The sequence below is a fragment of the Ranitomeya variabilis genome, chromosome 7 (genome assembly GCF_051348905.1).
Source record: "Ranitomeya variabilis isolate aRanVar5 chromosome 7, aRanVar5.hap1, whole genome shotgun sequence".
NCBI classification, from domain to species: Eukaryota; Metazoa; Chordata; class Amphibia; order Anura; family Dendrobatidae; genus Ranitomeya; species Ranitomeya variabilis.
Window position 1 is genome coordinate 148,437,738 of NC_135238.1, and position 19,103 is coordinate 148,456,840.

General features: G+C 43.0%; 1 protein-coding gene across 2 annotated transcripts in view; it reads right to left on the reverse strand.

The window, feature by feature from the left end:
* NBEAL1 (neurobeachin like 1) overlaps positions 1-19,103 on the reverse strand; it is a 266,607-nt gene that overhangs the window by 152,816 nt on the left and 94,688 nt on the right. For both annotated transcript variants that reach the window (XM_077272013.1, XM_077272014.1), the window contains exons 4-6: positions 15,327-15,488; positions 9,470-9,551; positions 4,819-4,946 (exon numbers count right to left, since the gene is read on the reverse strand). In XM_077272013.1, coding sequence (XP_077128128.1) covers positions 4,819-4,946; positions 9,470-9,551; positions 15,327-15,488 — 372 coding nt within the window. The remainder of the gene's footprint in view (positions 1-4,818; positions 4,947-9,469; positions 9,552-15,326; positions 15,489-19,103) is intronic.

Genomic DNA, 19,103 nt, shown 5'->3' on the forward strand with positions numbered 1-19,103 from the left:
ACGAGTGAAGGCTAGGAGAGGGTGCAGTCTTCTCCCGTCCGATCAGCACCACCACAGCGTAATCGTGAGGGCCCAATCGTTGCCATGGAGACCTCTGGGTCTGTTAGCTATGGAGACCTGTTTAGACCATGCCTGATGCAGAACTGACAGGTGTAATGCATTGCAATGCTGGTGCACTGCAATGTATTATACCAGAGATCAGAGTAATAAAGGTTAAAAGTTCCACAAAGGAGCCAAGAAAAAAAAAAAAAACAGTTGAAAAAAAATTTTAAATGAAAAAAAAACACACAAAAAAAAACAAATAGGTATATTCATGTAAAAAAAAAATTTTACAAAAAAAGTACAAATATTTTGTACTGCAACGTCTGGAACGACCCAACCCATAAAAAGGTGACAATATTTAACATCTTCAGTAAACGCCGTAAAAAAGGGGCAAAAAAAAAACAACTATGCTTCTTTCAATCACACAGACAAAAAAAGGTGGGCTTAACCCCTTAGTGACAGAGCCAATTTGGTACTTAATGACCGAGCCAATTTTTACAATTCTGACCAGTGTCACTTTAAGAGGTTATAACTCTGGAACGCTTTATCGGATCCCGCTGATTCTGAGATTGTTTTTTCGTGACATGTTGTACTTCAAGTTAGTGGTAACATTTCTTCGATATTACTTGCAATTATTTATGAAAAAAATGGAAATATGGCGAAAATTTTTAAAATTTTGCAATTTTCAAACTTTGTATTTTTATGCCCTTAAATCAGAGAGATATGTCACAAAAAATAGTTAATAAATAACATTTCTCACATGTCTACTTTACATCAGCACAATTTTGGAAACAATTTTTTTTTTTGTTAGGGAGTTATAAGGGTTAAAAGTTGACCAGCAATTTCTCATTTTTACAACACCATGTTTTTTTTAGGGACCACATCACCTTTGAAGTGATTTTGAGGGGTCTATATGATAGAAAATAACCAAGTGTGACACCATTCTAAAAACTGCACCTCTCAAGCTGCTCAAAACCACATTCAAGAAGTTTATTAACCCTTTACGTACTTCACAGGAACTAAAACAATGTGGAAGAAAAAAAATGAACATTTAACTTTTTTTTGCAAACATTTTACTTCAGAACCATTTTTTTTAATTTTCACAAGTGTAAAAACAGAAATTTAACCACAAATTTTGTTGTGCAATTTTTCCTGAGTACGCCGATACCCCATATGTGGAGGTAAACCACTGTTTGGGCGCACCGCAGAGCTTGGAAGTGAAGGAGCACCGTTTGACTGTTTCAATGCAGAATTGGCTGGAATTGAGATCGGACGCCATGTCGCGTTTGGAGAGCCCCTGATGTGCCTAAACAGTGGAACCCCCCCACAAGTGACACCATTTTGGAAACCAGACCCCCCAAGGAACTTATCTAGATGTGTGGTGAGCACTTTGAACCCCCAAGTGCTTCACAGAAGTTTATAACGTAGAGCCGTGAAAATAAAAAATAGCATTTCTTTTCACAAAAATGATTTTTTCGCCCACAAATTCTTATTTTCACAAGGGTAACAGGAGAAATTAGACCACAAAAGTTGTTGTGCAATTTCTCCTGAGTACGTCGATACCCCATATGTGGAGGTAAACCACTGTTTGGGCGCACCGCAGAGCTTGGAAGTGAAGGAGCACCGTTTGACTTTTTCAATGCAGAATTGGCTGGAATTGAGATCGGACGCCATGTCACGTTTGGAGAGCCGCTGATGTGCCTAAACAGTAGAGACCCCCCACATATGACACCATTTTGGAAACTAGACCCCCCAAGGAACTTATCTAGATGTGTGGTGAGCACTTTAAACCCCCAGGTGCTTCACAGAAGTTTATAACATAGAGCCGTGAAAATAAAAAAATCGCATTTTTTCTACAAAAATGATCTTTTTGCCTCCAAATTTTTATTTTACCAAGGGTAACAGGAGAAAATGGACCCCAGAAGCTGTTGTACAATTTGTCTTGAGTACGCCGACACCCCATATGTGGGGGTAAACCACTGTTTGGGCGCATGGCTGAGCTCGGAAGCAAAGGAGCGCCATTTGACTTTTCAATGCAAAATTGACTGGAATTGAGATCGGACGCCATGTCGCGTTTGGAGAGCCCATGATGTGCCTAAACAGTAGAAACCCCCCAAAAGTGACCCCATTTTGGAAACTAGACCCCCCATGGAACTTATCTAGATGTGTAGTAAGAACTTTGAATGCCCAAGTGCATCACAGAAGTTTATAATGCAGAGTCGTGAAAATAAAAAATATATATTTTTTAACAATAAAAATTTTTTAGCCCCCAAGTTTTTATTTTCACAAGGGTAACAAGAGAAATTGGACCCCAAAAGTTGTTGTCCAATTTGTCCTGAGTATGCTGGTACCCCATATGTGGGGGTAAACCACTGTTTGGGCGCACGGCAGAGCTCGGAAGGAGCGCCATTTTGGAATGCAGACTTTGATAGAATTGTCTGCGGGCGTTATGTTGCGTTTGCAGACCCCTAATGTACCTAAACAGTAGAAACCCCCAACAAGTGACCCCATTTTGGAAAATAGACCCCCCAAGGAACTTATCTAGATATGTGGTGAGAACTTTGAATGCCCAAGTGCTTCACAGAAGTTTATAATGCAGAGTAGTGAAAATAAAAAATATTTTTTTTCCCACAAAAAAGATTTTTTTAGCCCCCAAGTTTTTATTTTCACAAGGGTAACAGGAGAAATTGGACCCCAAAAGTTGTTGTCCAATTTATCCCGAGTACGCTGATGCCCCATATGTGGGGGTAAACCACTGTTTGGGCGCACGGCAGAGCTCAGAAGGGAGGGAGTACCATTTGACTTTTTTAGCGCAAAATTGGCTGTCGTGTTTGGAGACCCCCTGATGTACCTAAACAGTGGAAACCCCCCAATTCTAACTCCAACCCTAACCCCAACACACCCCTAACCCTAATCTCAACCCGATCCATAATCCTAATCACAACCCTAACGATAATCACAACCCTAACCCCAAAACAGCCCTAATCTCAACCCTAACCATAACCCTAATCAAAACCCTAAATCCAACACACCCCTAACCCTAATCCCAACCCTAACCCTAATCCCAACCCTAATCCCAAACGTAACACTAATCCCAACCCTAATCCAAACCCTAACCCTAATCCCAACTCTAACCCTAACTTTAGCCCCAACCCTAACTTTAGCCCCAACCCTAACCATAACTTTAGCCCCCGTCGTCACAAAAAAAGTTCAATGTAACTTTTTTTGTACGTCGCGTCCGCCATTTCCGCGCATGCGTGGCCGTAACTCTGCCCCCTCCTCCCCAGGACATAGACTGGGCAGCGGATGCGTTGAAAAACTGCATCCGCTGCCCACGTTGTGCACAATTTTCACAACGTGCGTCGGTACGTCGGGCCGACGCATTGCGACCGCCCCGTACCGACGCAAGTGTGAAAGAAGCCTAAGGCTACTTTCACACTAGCGTCGTACTCGGCCCATCGCAGTGTGTCGGGCCGACGTACCGACGCTAGCGTTGTAAGCGCCGCACAACGGGTGCAGCGGATGCTGTTTTTTCAACGCATCCACTGCCCCATTGTGAGGTGCGGGGAGGCGGGGGCGGAGTTCCGGCCACGCATGCGCGGTCGGAAATGGCGGACACGTCGCACAAAAAAGTTACATGTAGTTTTTTTGTGTCGACGGTCCGCCAAAGCACGACGCATCCGTCGCATGACGGATGCGACATGTGGCAATCTGTCGCAATGCGTCGCTAATGCAAGCCAATGGAGAAAAAACGCATCCTGCAAGCACTTTTGCAGGATGCGTTTTTTCTCCAACGACGCATTGCGACGGAAGCCAAAAAACGCTAGTGTGAAAGTAGCCTAACCCTAACCCTAGCCCTAACCCTAAATTTAGCCCCAACCCTAACTCTAACCCTAACCCTAACTCTAACCCTAACCCTAACTCTAACCCTAACCCTAACTCTAACCCTAACCCTAACCCTACCTCTAACCCTAACCCTAACCCTAACTCTAACCCTAATTTTAGCCCCAACTTGTCTTCTCCTGCCGGCCGGCAGATGGCAGCAGATGGCGGGCGCACTGCGCATGCGCCCGCCATGATGAAAAAGCCGGCTGGCAGGAGAAGACAGAAGAGGACCCAGGGACCCCGGGTGAGTATGTTAGGGTCCCCGAATCCCCCTATTTCTCTGTCCTCTGATGTGCGATCACATCAGAGGACAGAGAAATAACTGATCGCTTTTTTTTTTTTTTTTTTGCGGTCGCCGGTAAACTGTTAATTACCGGCGATCGCAAAGCAGGGGTCGGTGCAAACCCACCCCGATCATGTTCTTTGGGGTCTCGGCTACCCCCGGCAGCCGAGACCCCAAAGATCTTCCGGGTGCCGGGCGTACTGCGCGTGCGCCCGCCATTTTTTCCCGGAAAAAAGATGGCGGCGCCCATCGGGAGCCACGAGGAGCACCGGGGGAGGTAGGTAAGTATCGGGGGGCTATTGGGGGCCATCGGGGACCACATTTCTCTGTCCTCCGATGTGCGATCACATCGGAGGACAGAGAAATTAAACGGCAAATCGCGTTTTGTTTTTTTTTTGTTGCGACCGCCGGTAAACGGTTAATTACCGGCGATCGCAACTCGGGGGTCGGTAAAAAACCCCCGAATCATGTTCTCTGGGGTCTCGGCTACCCTCGGCAACCGAGACCCCAGAGAAAATCCGACTCTGGGGGGCGCTATTCACTTTTTCCACAGCGCCGTTAATTAATAATTAATTAATAATGCTTCGTACATTCTTCAGGACACGTACCCGGACACAATATTCCGCCAGTTCCGATATGGGTCATAGAGGCTTTCACAAAACACCAGAGCATGTCTTACAAATTCTTCTATAGGGGCTTGGTCCGTGACTTCTTTTTCCTTCGTCTTACTTTTAAGCTGCAAAAGAGTCATCATTCATTACTATTTACTGACACCTTAAGAGTAAATCCATATCTAGAAAATCAAATCAGAGTAGTTGCCTAAAGTTAGTAATTGGTTCTTATTTGCATCATCAATACAGAAGACACTAATGTGGCTGAGCACAATTACCAAACCTTGTCAATAACGCCATGTTACTTATTAAATCAGTAAGCAAAAGGACCTGTCCGTAATCCTGAGCTCTATTTTACTAAATGATTGAATCTTGCAAATCAACAGCTATTAGGCCACATTCACATGGTCAGTGTTTTACCTCAGTATTTGTAGCCAAAACCAGGAGTGGGTGATAAATACAGAAGTGGTGCATATGTTTCTATTATACTTTTCCTCTGATTGTTCCTCTTCTGGTTTCAGCTTATAAATACTGATGTAAAATACTGACCCATTACTGAACGTGGCCTTAGAAAATTGTTGACGTGTTCAATACTTACAGTTATATGAAAAAGTTTGGGCACCCCTATTAATCTTAAGCTTAATGTTTTATAAAAATTGTTTTTTTTTGCCACAGCTATTTCAGTTTCATATATCTAATAACTGTTGGATACAGTAATGTTTCTGCCTTGAAATGAGGTTTATTGTACTAACAGAAAATGTGCAATCTGCATTCAAACAAAATTTGACAGGTACATAAGTATGGGCACCCTTATCATTTTCTTGTTTTAAATACTCCTACCTACTTTTTACTGACTTACTAAAGCACTTTTTTTGGTTTTGTAACCTCATTGAGCTTTGAACTTCATAGCCAGGTGTATGCAATCATGAGAAAAGCTACTTAAAGTGGCCACTTGCAAGTTGTTCTCCTATTTGAATCTCCTCTGAAGAGTGGCATCATGGGCTCCTCAAAACAACTGTCAAATGATCTGAAAACAAAGATTATTCAACATTGTTGTTCAGGGGAAGGATACAAAAAGCTGTCTAAGAGATTTAACCTGTCAATTTCCACTGTGAGGAACATAGTAAGTAAATGGAAGAACACAGGTACAGTTCTTGTTAAGGCCAGAAGTGGCAGGCAAAGAAAAACATCAGAAAGGCAGAGAAGAAGAATGGTGAGATCAGTCAAGGACAATCCCCAGACCACCTACAGAGAATTGCAGCATCAACTTGCTGCAGATGGTGTCACTGTGCATCGGTCAACTATACAACGCACTTTGCACAAGGAGAAGCTGTATGGGAGAGTGATGCGAAATAAGCCATTTCTGCAAGCACGCCACAAACAGTCGGCTGAGGCATGCAAAAGCACATTTGGAGAAGCCAATTTCTTTTTGGAAGAAGGTCCTGTGGACTGATGAAACCAAGATTGAGTTGTTTGGTCATACAAAAAGGCGTTATGAATGGCGGCAAAAAAACACAGCATTCCAAGAAAAACACTTGCTACCCACAGTAAAATTTGGTGGAGGTTCCATCATGCTTTGGGGCTGTGTGGCCAATGCCGGCAATGGGAATCTTGTGAAAGTTGAGGGACGCATGGATTCCTCTCAGTATCGGCAGATTCTTGACAATGTTCATGAATCAGTGACAAAGTTGAAGTTACGCAGGGGATGGATCTTTCAGCAAGACAATGATCCAAAACACCGCTCCAAATCTACTCAGGCATTCATGCAGAGGAACAATTACACTGTTCTGGAATTGCCATCCCAGTCCCCAGACCTGAATATCATTGAACATCTGTGGGATCATTTGAAGAGGGCTGTCCATGCTCGGCGACCATCAAACTTAACTGAACTGGAATTGTTTTGTAAAGAGGAATGGTCAAAAATACCTTCATCCAGGAGCTCATTAAAAGCTACAGGAAGCGACTAGAGGCTGTTATTTTTGCAAAAGGAGGATCTACTAAATATTAATGTCACTTTTCTGGTGAGGTGCCCATACTTATGCACCTGTCAAATTTTGTTTGAATGCAGATTGCACATTTTCTGTTAGTGCAATAAACCTCATTTCAAGGCAGAAACATTACTGTGTCCAACAGTTATTAGATATATGAAACTGAAATAGCTGTTGCAAAAAAAACTTTTTCATATAACTGTATTTTATCCTTTGTACCTACTTCTTCTAAGTAAATGTTTTTCTAAAGGTGCTATTGAAATTATCACCAGATGTCGGTAACAACTCATCCAATCTACACAGGGAAAGAGATCGAACCATAGGAGTCCATAAATTAAGTTGTGTTTAATAATGAGAAATGGCCCCGGGAAAAAGTATTTAACACATGAAGAAAGAGAGGTGCATAAAGCCATGGAAAGTCCTGACACCAGTTGAAATCTATCAGTAATTAGAATGCAATCCTGCCACTTAGTGGAAAAATTATATCAGCTGTTTCAACTGATGGACTATAAAAAGGGGTCTCATTACCAAGGTGCCACACAAGAAACATGTCATGATTGGTAAAACCAGTGAGCTGTATCAAGACCTTCGCAACCTTATTGTTGCAAAACACACTTGATGGCATTGGTTACAGAAGAATTTTTAAACATCTGAAGGTTCCAGTGAGCACTGTTGGTGTCATAATTCAGAAGTGGAAAGAACATCAGTGAAGTTGGAGGCTGGTGCCATCTGCTGAGGCAAGTTGCTGAGCTCACTGATTGGCTGAAGTGCTGGCGACGCGACATCAGTGCTGCAGATAAAAGACATCGGGAGAAGTGATGGAGACTTAGCCCAGGAAGGGTGAGTAAGACTCAGTTTGTTCTTTAAGACAAACTGTGAAAGGGGCAAAGGTTTCTGAAACAGAAAAACGGCTTTAGGCTATGTGCCATGATCAGGAAATAGCAGCTTTTTGGACACAGCGTATTTTCGCTGTATTCTAATAACGCAGTTAAATCACGTGTTCACAAATAATAATAATTTTGTTTCTATAGCGCTAACATATTCCCCAGCACTTAACATTTTAGAGCAGACTTGTACAGACAATAAAAGACATTATAGCAAAACAATAATCACACAAATCAACAGATACAAGTGGAGTGAGGGCCCTGCTCGCAAGCCTACAATCTATGAGGAAAAGGGGAGACACGAGAGGTGGATGGTAACAATTGCTTTCGCTGTTCTGAGTAGCCATAATGTAATGTTCAGTGAACCATGCGGATTTACCGCATCTAATGACTGGCCGCCATCGGTGAAACTAGCGTCTCCGCTGCATATAATTAACATGCTGCGACTCGTAATCAGTTTACCCAGCCCTAAACAGAAGCATAGTGTCCTTGGGATTTCTTTAAATCCCGTCCACTGTGCTTGTAATGTAGAGCAGTGTTTTGGAAGCAGCGCGGTTGAGCGGTGTCCATAATGCTGCTCTTCCTCATCGTGGGCATAAACCCTTAAAGGGAATATTGCAGCAGTTCTTTGCTTTGTAATCTGAAGACCGCAGGAGATAGAGGGTGAAACTCTGAAGTCAGGGATTTGTCACTTGCGTGCTGTTTATTAACTGTGAAGGATTTATATCACTATGATATTCGTATTGCCGGACTACACTAGTCCAGCAACACCCCCTCCTCCTGTGATAAGCACCTGAAAGTCTATAGCCAATGTACATACAGACACTGGTGGAGGCGGGGGCAGCTTTCTCAGCTCTGCTTTATTCTAAATCTAAAAGCTTTCATTGTGTCGGGACTGCTGCACTCCGTAAACTAAGTGATACATCGTTTGATTCGCCGGCTCTTTGCCTACATTACGCAGCCCTCAGACGAGGTAGCAAAAACCTGCTGACAGACTGCCTTTAGAAGAGTTGTCCAGGTTTTTCCCAAAAGTCTGCAGTCGCTCTGTGTGACTGCAGATTTGTAATTCCTCACATTTTGTTATTTGAGACTAGACTACTCAGTGCTGCCGCCAGCACATGACTGCAAATGATCAAAAAAAAAAAAAAAAATCACATCAAAAGGTTTTGGAAAATATACTTTTTGATAGGTGCCCCTTCTAGACACTACTCATTATCTGGTCTGTCTACTGCTGATAGTCTATTACGCAGGATTTCGATTTTTATCGCAAAACTAACATTTCCTGGTAATCAGCCATAAACAATAATTTAACACTGTGGACAGAAGAATAAGGAAATCGGCACTCACAAAGTCGATGAAAATAGAGTCCTTTATTCCATATTTCCGGACATGGACAGGGTTATGCAGGGATTCTGAGGGGTGCAGGGAGTTCAGAGGGGTGCATACCTGGACCCGTAAAAGCGTTAGAACAATGCAAATCGGCCGTTGTCCACACTTCTCCCTGCACCCCTCTGAACTCCATGCACACCCTGTCCATGTCCTGAAATATGAAATTAAGGACTGTTTATCAACTTTGAGTGCCGCTTTCCTTAAATATTCTGTCTGCAGTGATTCATGATTGTTTTTGAGCTCTTACACCTGTCGACAAGCCAACTGCAGTTCTCCTATCTGGCTGCTTTACCAAGGTATAAGCACTGCAGTCACTAGTGCCGTCTTATCTCCTTTCATTTCATTGAAACAATAATCTAAACCTGGTGTACACACAACCTACATTACCTGCTGGACATAGAGAGTGGTCATTGTAATCACATGGTTAATGTAAGAGCAGCAGCCAATCTCCTCCACGTTGGACAGGTTCCTGAGGACACACAATTAGATAATATTGTTCAATGTGAACTAAACCATAGGGTCCGATAGGCAACAATGGAAGAGACGGCTGTCAAAGCTGCGGAACACAACTTTGAGTAGTTCAAGAGCATCTGTGACGTAACACGTAGCCTATGTGCACACGTTGCAGATTTCCTGCAGATCTGCAGCTTTTTTTTCAGCGCAGAAACGCTGTAGTTCCGCGAGTGATTTACAGTACTATGTAAATCAATGGCAAAAAAATAAAAAATGCTGTGCTAATGGTGCGGAAAAATCTGCACGGAAAACGCAGCAGATTCAAAAAAGGACCATGTCAATTCTTTGTGCGGATCTGCTGCGTTTCTGCACCCATTCCATTACAGAAATCTGCAGGGGTAAAAAAAAAAAAAAAGGAAGAAATCCGCACAAAAATCTGCAACGTGTGCACAGATGAAAAAAAGGAGCAGATTCTGACCTGCGTTTTCTGCCAAGAAATTCAGAATCTGCACAGAAAATTCCACAGTCAAATCTGCAACGTGTGCACATAGCCATTGCAAGTCTGTGACGGGTACCTGAATATGTACGGCTTATGGACCATCACTATCGGATGAGGTTTTGCCACCTTTCATTACCAGACATATGAGAGATAGTCAGAAGTTTTTACTTACATATATGTATACATGCACGTTAAGAGATACTTTCAACATTTTTTTAATCACACCTATTCCCATACACAATGCCAACACACAGGGTCAATGCAAATAAGGTCAGATTCTCAAATATTCCCAATTGGAAAGGGTAGATGGGTATTTCCATATAATGCTTAACTACTGACAGCATGAAAAAAAAGAAACAGCAACCTTTGGAAAGCACTGTTTTATACTTTTAGAAAAAAATACAGAGCACGGCTTAGATAATACCACATAGGCTGATAATCACAATATGGCAAGTATGTGGAGTGAAGAAACAAAACGAACTTTTCAGGTCTATGGGTCCGTGGTATCTCTGGAGGAAGAAGTACATATATATTCGCAGTTGATATCCATATTATTAAAAACTCCATTGCGAACAAGGTCTATTGGCAACATTTACAGACTTTCTGCTGCTTGCAAAAAATCAACCAAACAAGAACAATTTAATAGATCAACACGAATAATACAAGTGATTTTTCCAGAATCTACAAAAAATGCCACTTATGGTGACTACTGTAGTCTCGGAATTATTCATCCCCTTCATGATAAGTAGCTTTAGTACTTAGTGGTGCAAACTTATGCATTGCCAGACAGCAGCTTCTGGCCACACTCTTGAGGAATCTTCGTGCAGTCATCATGATCAATGGACTCCTGTTCCTAATATGTTAATATTCTAAAGTTGTCGAGACAGTGGTCCTAATCGTTTAGGAAGCCCTTCCATTAAGGTTTTTTTATACTAAAAAAATGGAAAGTTCTGTAATTTTTATCGTAGGTACACCAACTATGAAAGCCAGAATCTTTAAAAAATAATCCAGAAAATTACATTGTATAATTTTTACATTATGAATATGCATTTTATTTGATCACCTACTAACCAGCAAGAATTTGAGATCTCACAGACCTGTTAGTTATTCTTTAAGAAGTCCTCATACTCTGTACTCATTATCTGTTAAAAAGACGCCTGTCTACACATTCAATAAATCACACTACAACCTCTCCACCATGGTCAAGACCAAAGAGCTTTTAAGGACACCAGGGACAAAATTGTAGACCTGCACAAAGCTGGTATGGGCTACAGGACAATAGGCAAGCAGCTTGGTGAGAAAGTAACAACTGTTGGTGCAATTATTAGGAAATGGAAGAAACACAAGATGACGATCAATCTTCCTCGGTCTGGGGCTCCATGCAAGATCTCGCCTCGTGGGGCAAGGATGATTCTGAGAAAGGTCAGAAATCAGCCCAGAACTACACGGGAGGATCGGGTCAATGACCTGGAGAGAGAGAGCTGGGACCGCAGTCTCAAACATTACCGCTAGTAACTCACTAAGCAGTCATGGATTAAAATCCTGCAGAGAATGCAAGGTACCCCTGCTCATGCCAACATCAGCACATGTCCAGGCCCATTTGAAGTTCGCCATTGACCATTTGGATGATCCAGAGGTGGCATGGGAGAAAGTCAGGTGGTCAGACGAGACCAAGATATAACTTTTTGGTTTCAACGCCACTCGCCATGTTTGGAGGAAGAAGAAGGAGGAGTACAACCCCAAGAACACTGTCCCAGTCGTGAAGCATGGTGGGAGAATCATCATGCTTTGGGGGTGCTTTTCTGCAAAAGTGGACAGGATGACTGCACCATATTGAAGGGAGAATGGATGGAAATTTTGGCCAACAACCTCCTTACTTCGGTAAGAGTGTGAAGGGTTAAATTAAGAAAAATTAAAGCAGGCTTCATTTTGTGCTTTTCGACTCCATCTTGCTGTTTTGAGATAAATTCTGTTACTGGGTAGAAGATCATAGTTGTTATGAGACCTTGATTGTTTCAACCTGAACAAGGCATGAGACTGAGGGTGTATTGTTCTACGAAGACATTGACGTACAGGCTGTTCCTGCATTCTTATAGGTTAAGAACTGTGAGTGTGTTCTTATGTTGATTGGTTGAAGTGTAACTTGATAAGATTATGAAAAGTGCTGAACCCAATAGAAAATCTTTGGAGGGAGCTGAAACTCAATGTTGTCCAGCAACAGCTTCGATACCTGAAAAATCTTGAGTAGATCTGTATAGAGGAGTGGGCTACAATCCCAGCTGCAGTGAGTGCAAATTTGGTCAAGAACTACAGAAAACATATGACCTCTACTTGCAAACAAAGGTTTCTGTACCAAATATTAAGCTCTGTTTTTCCTATTGTATAAAATACTTATTTCATGCTATAAAATGCAAAATATGTAAAAAGTAGACAAAATAATTTTCTGGAATTTTTTTATTTATTTTATTTTTTTTAAGATTTAGTCTCTCACAGTTGAAGTGTACCTACAATAAAAAACTACAGACCTCTCCATTCTTTGTAGGTGGGAAAATTTACAAAATCGGCAGCGTATCAAACCCTTATTTTCGTGCGTGTGTGTGATAAGTCTTAATGATTAGAGAGAAGGAATAAAGGTACCTTCACACTGAACAACTTAACAACGATAACGATAGCGATCCGTGACGTTGCAGCGTCCTGGATAGCGATATCGTTCTGTTTGACACGCAGCAGCGATCAGGATCCTGCTGTGATATCGTTGGTCGGAGCTAGAAGGCCAGCACCTTATTTCGTCGCTGGATCACCCGCTGACATCGCTGAATCGGTGTGTGTGACACCGATCCAGCGATGTCTTCACTGGTAACCAGGGTAAACATCGGGTTACTAAGCGCAGGGCCGCGCTTAGTAACCCGATATTTACCCTGGTTACCATTGTAAATGTACAAATGACACATACTCACATTCCGGTGCCCGGCGTCAGCTTCCCTGCACTCCTCCTGCATCCTGTGTAAGTGCCGGCCGTAAAGCAGAGCGGTGACGTCACCGCTCTGCTCTGTGGGAGATGCCGGAGATGTTCGGCGCTGACACAGGATGCAGGAGGAGTGCAGGGAAGCGGACGCCGGGCACCGGAATGTGAGTATGTGTTGTTTTCTTTTACTTTTACACTGGTAGCCAGGGTAAACATCGGGTTACTAAGCGCGGCCCTGCGCTTAGTAACCCGATGTTTACCCTGGTTACCCGGGGACCTCAGCATCGTTGGTCGCTGGAGAGCCGTCTGTGTGACAGCTCTCCAGCGACCACACAGCGACTAAACAGCGACGCTGCAGCGATCGGCATCGTTGTCTGTATCACTGCAGCGTCGCTTAGGCTACGTTCACACTAGCGTTGTGCGCCGTTGCGTCGGCGACGCAACGCACAACGCACGCAAAAACGCGTCAAAACGCACGCAAAAACGCTGCGTTTTGCGACGCATGCGTCGGTTTTTGCCGAAAATCGGACGCAAGAAAAATGCAACTTGTTGCGTTTTCTTGGTCCGACGCTTGCGGCAAAAAAGACGCATGTGTTGCACAACGCAACAAAAAAAACCGCATGCGTCCCCCATGTTAAGTATAGGGGCGCATGACACGCAGCAGCGATCAGGATCCTGCTGTGATATCGTTGGTCGGAGCTAGAAGGCCAGCACCTTATTTCGTCGCTGGATCACCCGCTGACATCGCTGAATCGGTGTGTGTGACACCGATCCAGCGATGTCTTCACTGGTAACCAGGGTAAACATCGGGTTACTAAGCGCAGGGCCGCGCTTAGTAACCCGATATTTACCCTGGTTACCATTGTAAACTGATTCATGCTGCCTGATCCTCGAGCAGTCTGAATCAGAATTCGGCTCTATCACTTCAGTCAGGCATGCTTTCTCCACATATGTGTATAAGGAGAGACCTGTCACTCAAAGGAAGTGGGGAGGGGTGAACCTGTTGAGGACCGGCCTCTTGGACTAGTCACCCAAGCGGCATGGCCCCCAGTCAGCTTTCACAGTTATGCCTACTATGGAAACATTGCATAGTCTCAGAGCTCATACGTGCCTGAAATGACTGAGCATGACTAGGATTTATGCTACCTGTGATTCAGACAGCAAGAAGCAGCTGTCACATTCACTTTAGAAACACTGGCTACACTTGCTGATTGTGGAAAGGAAGCTATCAGATACCAGAAGAGGCAGGAGATCAAACGCCCTCGGATAGCTGCAAAAGACCTGCAGCAAGATTTCGTGGCAGCAGGCACTGAAATTTTCAGTTTTCACAATAAAATATATACTAAATACTGAGGGGGGGGGGGGGGGTCTCAATGCCTGAACTACAATCTGCACACCTTTACTGACCCAAAAACCACAAAATAACCTGGTTTCAAAAAGATAAAAACCTTATAAATAAGCTCCAGATGTTTGAGGATTCTGCTCTCTGGAAAGATGAAACAAAATCTTGAACTTTTAGGCCCTAATGATCAGTGGTATGGCTGGAGGAGGAAGAATGACGCATAAGCTGAAAACACCACTTGCATACAGTGCAGCATGGTGGTGGCTCGGTGATGCTGTGGGGCAGCTTGGTTTCCTTTGGCACTGGAAACCTGCAGCATGTGGAGGGCAAACTTAATTCAATAAAGTATCAAAAAATACTAGGAGAAAACATGTCTTCTGTGAGGAAGCTGAATCTCCGGCATCATTAGACCTTCCAGTAAGACAATGATCGCCTCCAAAAATGACAAAATCCACCCAGGCATACGGTAGTTTTTGCAGAAGTCCTGGATGATTCCGAAGTGGCCATCACAGTCGCATGACTTGAATCCCTTAAAAAAAAAAAGGTTGCATTGCAGTACACAAATCCAACAATACTAGTGAGCTGGAGGCCACTGCCCAAGAATAAAGGACAAAAATTCCTCAGGAAAATTCCTAGAAGCTGGTGTCTGGCCATGCATCACATGTGCAGCAGGTCATAACAGCCAAATGGGTGCTACTAAGTGATAAAGACACTTGTCACGAAGGGGTTAAGTAATTCTGAAATTTTCTAATAAAACTATGTAATTGGGGGGGGGGGTTACTCTTGATTGTAACTGTGTGAATATGTATATATGCAGTTGTGTAAACTCATGCAATTTCTTCTAATACACATACAAATTAGAGCGAAGAATCACACAAGGCAATAAAATGCTCATAAAATGTCTACCGAAGAAAATAACCTTATAACTATAATGTAGTAATAAACCGTAAGGAAGCCAGGAACTGCATAATGAGCAGCAATTCACCTGCAGATGATAATGAAGAATTTTACAAGCAGAAGGGACAGTGCCTGCTGCTCCTCCTCCAGGCCATCTGCCGTCTTCTGCACACAGTACAGCAGCTGGAGCCGGAGAACCTGTAAGATGTGGTCTGCAAGCATGGACAACCCGGGGGGCTCATCATCAACTCTGCAACCAGAAAATAAAACCGCACAGATAAGTAGCAATATCTGCATTTCACTACAAGTGCTATTTCATTAAAAGGGTACCTGTCATGTAAAAGAAAGTTATTAACCTGCATATATAGGGTTAATCTACAGGTTAATCGCGTTCTCAACCTCCCGGCGCACGCACTTAGCATCCTACTGCCAGGAAGAAATTAACTTTATTCTGCCTGACAGCCTTCGGATTTCAGTCAGAAGGGCGGCTGCATAGGTTCAGTCACCTCTCTGTGTATAGAGAGAGGCCCCCGGCACTGACTGACAGCAGCTCAGCATTAGGGCCGGCTTAGACCCCGCTGCTGGGAAGAAAGTGAACTTTAATTTCTTCTAGCAGTGGTCAGGTTTGAGTCATAGGAGCGGTGTTGGCACAGGTTCAGTCACCGCTCAGTGTATAGAGAGGAGTAGCTGTGACCGTGCCCCCGGCACTGACTGACAGCCAGCCCTAATGCTGACCTGCTGTAAGTGTCAGGGGTGAAGCTACAGCCGCCCCTTTCTATACACAGAGGTGACGCCGCACCCCCATGACTGGAATCGAAACGGTGCCGGGAGAAAAAGTTAATTTCCTCCTGGCAGCGGGGGGAAGAAAGTGCGGGCAGGTTCACAACGCTATTAATCTGCAAATTAACCCCAAATCTGCAGGTTAACAGCAGGGTGTTTTGGTTTTTTTTTCACAACAGGTTACCTTTAAGGCATCATTCACATTTTGTATTTTGGTTAGTATCTTGCATCAATATTTGCAAATAAAAACAGAACAGGAAAGATACTAAGAGAAAAGCAGAAAAAATAATGGAAAAACACATCTCTTCCATGTTTTGGACCCACTCAAGTCGATCAACTGTTTAAATGAAATGGAGGTAGGTTAAGCTGCCTGTTCCTCTGCCCTGCTGTGCCAAGGAAGGCGTCGGTCCTCTACTTCAGGCTGCATTTGACATCCTTGTGTGTCAGCAGATCACTCATGATATGCTTAGACTGGGCTGGCTGTCTGGCTCTAATCACTCGGTAAGCCAACGCCATTTTCACCTCTGCTCCTCCCCATTTCTTACATCTGTCTTGCGTTCCTCCCTGTTACACATGTTGGATGTGAAGCTTTTTCTCAGGATGCTGCTGCCTTCACTAGCTCTCATGTATCAGCAGAGCTTCAATCATGTCCTGGTTTGCTCTACAGTCCAAAAGGCTACGTGCCCGCGAACAGGAACAACAGCATTATGGACACAGCTCATCTGCGCTGCGTCCAAAACGCTGTGTTCTACATTACCAGCACAGTGGATGGGATTTATAGAAGTTTGATGGACACTACGCTTCTATTGAGTGCTGTGTAAACTTACCCACGGTGCAGTTTTATGAGCCGCAGCATGTCAATTATGTTATTATTATGCGTAGTCTCACCCATAGCCATTCCCTAGATGCGGTAAATCCGCATGAATCAAAGAACACATGGGGATTTACCTGCATGATTATAAAGCAGCGTTTCGGATGCAGTAAAAATACTGCTATAACCTGATCGTGGGCACATAGCCTAAGCGATTTCTTCTCCACAGTGCTCTAAGACACTGATGCAGAGCAGTGTGCGATTTCCTCTTTCTTACTACAGAATTTGCCACCCCGTCTTCTCTGTACAGATTCAATGTGATTTCCTTGCAAACTGTGGTTTTCTCCCCATTTATGGCCTGTGCGAGTAGCCCTCTTTATTTGGATGCTTCCCTATCTTTTCTTTCATCTGTGTAGTATAATCTTCTCTTGATTTCTGTTGATATGTTTTTTTAGAAATAAGAGGCAGAGGTTTATGTTGGAAGCAACAGAATCAGCTGTAAAGAAGTTTCGCAGTCTATTTAAGAAAATTGCTCAATTTTGCATTTTAAAAAAAGCAAACAAATAAATGAACTAAGAAGTTCACTATGAAAAGTGACGTCCATATTTTAGTGTAACTTTTTAAATTCAAGGTAAATGCTAAGTTTCAATCTTTCGTTTCACCTCCCATTTTCAGACCCCCGGATATTGAGTTTATGACCTGCACTTATTTTAACTTTCCTCCGGAGACATGTCCTTAAAGGAATAGACGCAAAGTGTGTTCTTTGGGTCCAGAATTTTGTTGCCCTTAACCCCTTAGTGACAGAGACAAATTTTTGAAATCTGACCAGTGTCACTTTATGTGGTAATAACTCTGCAACGCTTCAACACATCCCAGTGATTTTGAGATTGTTTTTTCATGACACATTATACTTTATGATAATGGTAAATTTAGGTCAATATGTTTTGTGTTTATTTATAAAAAGTATCAAAAATTGTAGAAAAATGTTAAAAAAAATGTGCACTTTTCTAAATTTGAATGATTATCTCTAATCCAGATGGTCATACCACAGCAAACCATTAATAAATAACATTTCCTACATGTCGGCTTTATATCAGCACCATTTGTAAAATGTTATTTTGTTTTGTTAGCATTTTATGAGGAAAATGTAGAATCAATTTTTCATATTTTCAAGGAAATTTACAAAATTTCTTTTTTTTAAGGACTTATCCATGTTTGAAGTGACTTTAGGGGTCCTATATATTAGAAACCCCCCAAAAGGATACCATTTTAAAAACAGTACCCCCTGACATATTGAAAACTGCTGTCAGTTAGTTTGTTAACCCTTTAGGTGCTTTTCAGGATTAATGCAAAGTGACATGACAGAAATGAAAATGTGTATTTTTACCACATAAATGCCTCTAACTTCTGAACAGATTACTACAGCCGACTATAAGGCCACTATTTGGTTGTGAATTGCAATGGCAAATATCAGGACCACACAATCATGATCTGAGGGCACCAATTTGGATAAAGAGGAAGAAGCCACACTCTGTTGACCATTTATAATGATGCAGTCACTATTGACAGCAGCATCTAAGGGGTTAAACAGATTTGGATGGTGCAAACACTGATCGTGGCTGATGCAGCAAGTTGTCAGCTATAGTGCACACCCGACAGCTGCTGGATTGTCACCTTGTCACCTGTATGGGGAGGATATTCTCTTATATCTCAGGTCAGTTAAAAGACGTATTGGCTGTCATTAAGGGGTTAAGACTCGTACATGAGATAGTATCTTGGTGCTTTAGGCCTGAAAAACCAAGAAGAGACCTGCCCACAGGCCGCCCCCGAAGTACAGTCTTGTCTCTCTCTCGGTCTCAATGGAACAGGTTTGTGCTTTGGGGCAGCCTGTAGGCAGGACTTTCCTTGGTTTCTCTGGCCTAGAGCACCAAGATAATACTCTGCTACAGTCCCGCCCCGGAGCCCGGGCATCTCATAAACTGAAAACTTCTAACACTGATTACACAAGAACCACAAGACTGATTTCTTCACCCCAGGTATCATTTTAATCTTTTAATCAGTGTAACAGCAGCAACGTGACAATGCCTGTAGTTTACTTAGCAAAATCCTGCTGACAGGTTCGTGTTAAGATGGGGAGCAAAAAACATGAGCGCAAAAACTAATGTTGGCAAATACCTGTTCCCCTTATTCTACCCTTACTGTTCTGATTACAATAACTCATGTAGTCAGTCAGGCAACCCCAAAGTTATGCTGATCACTAGCTTCATGTTATTA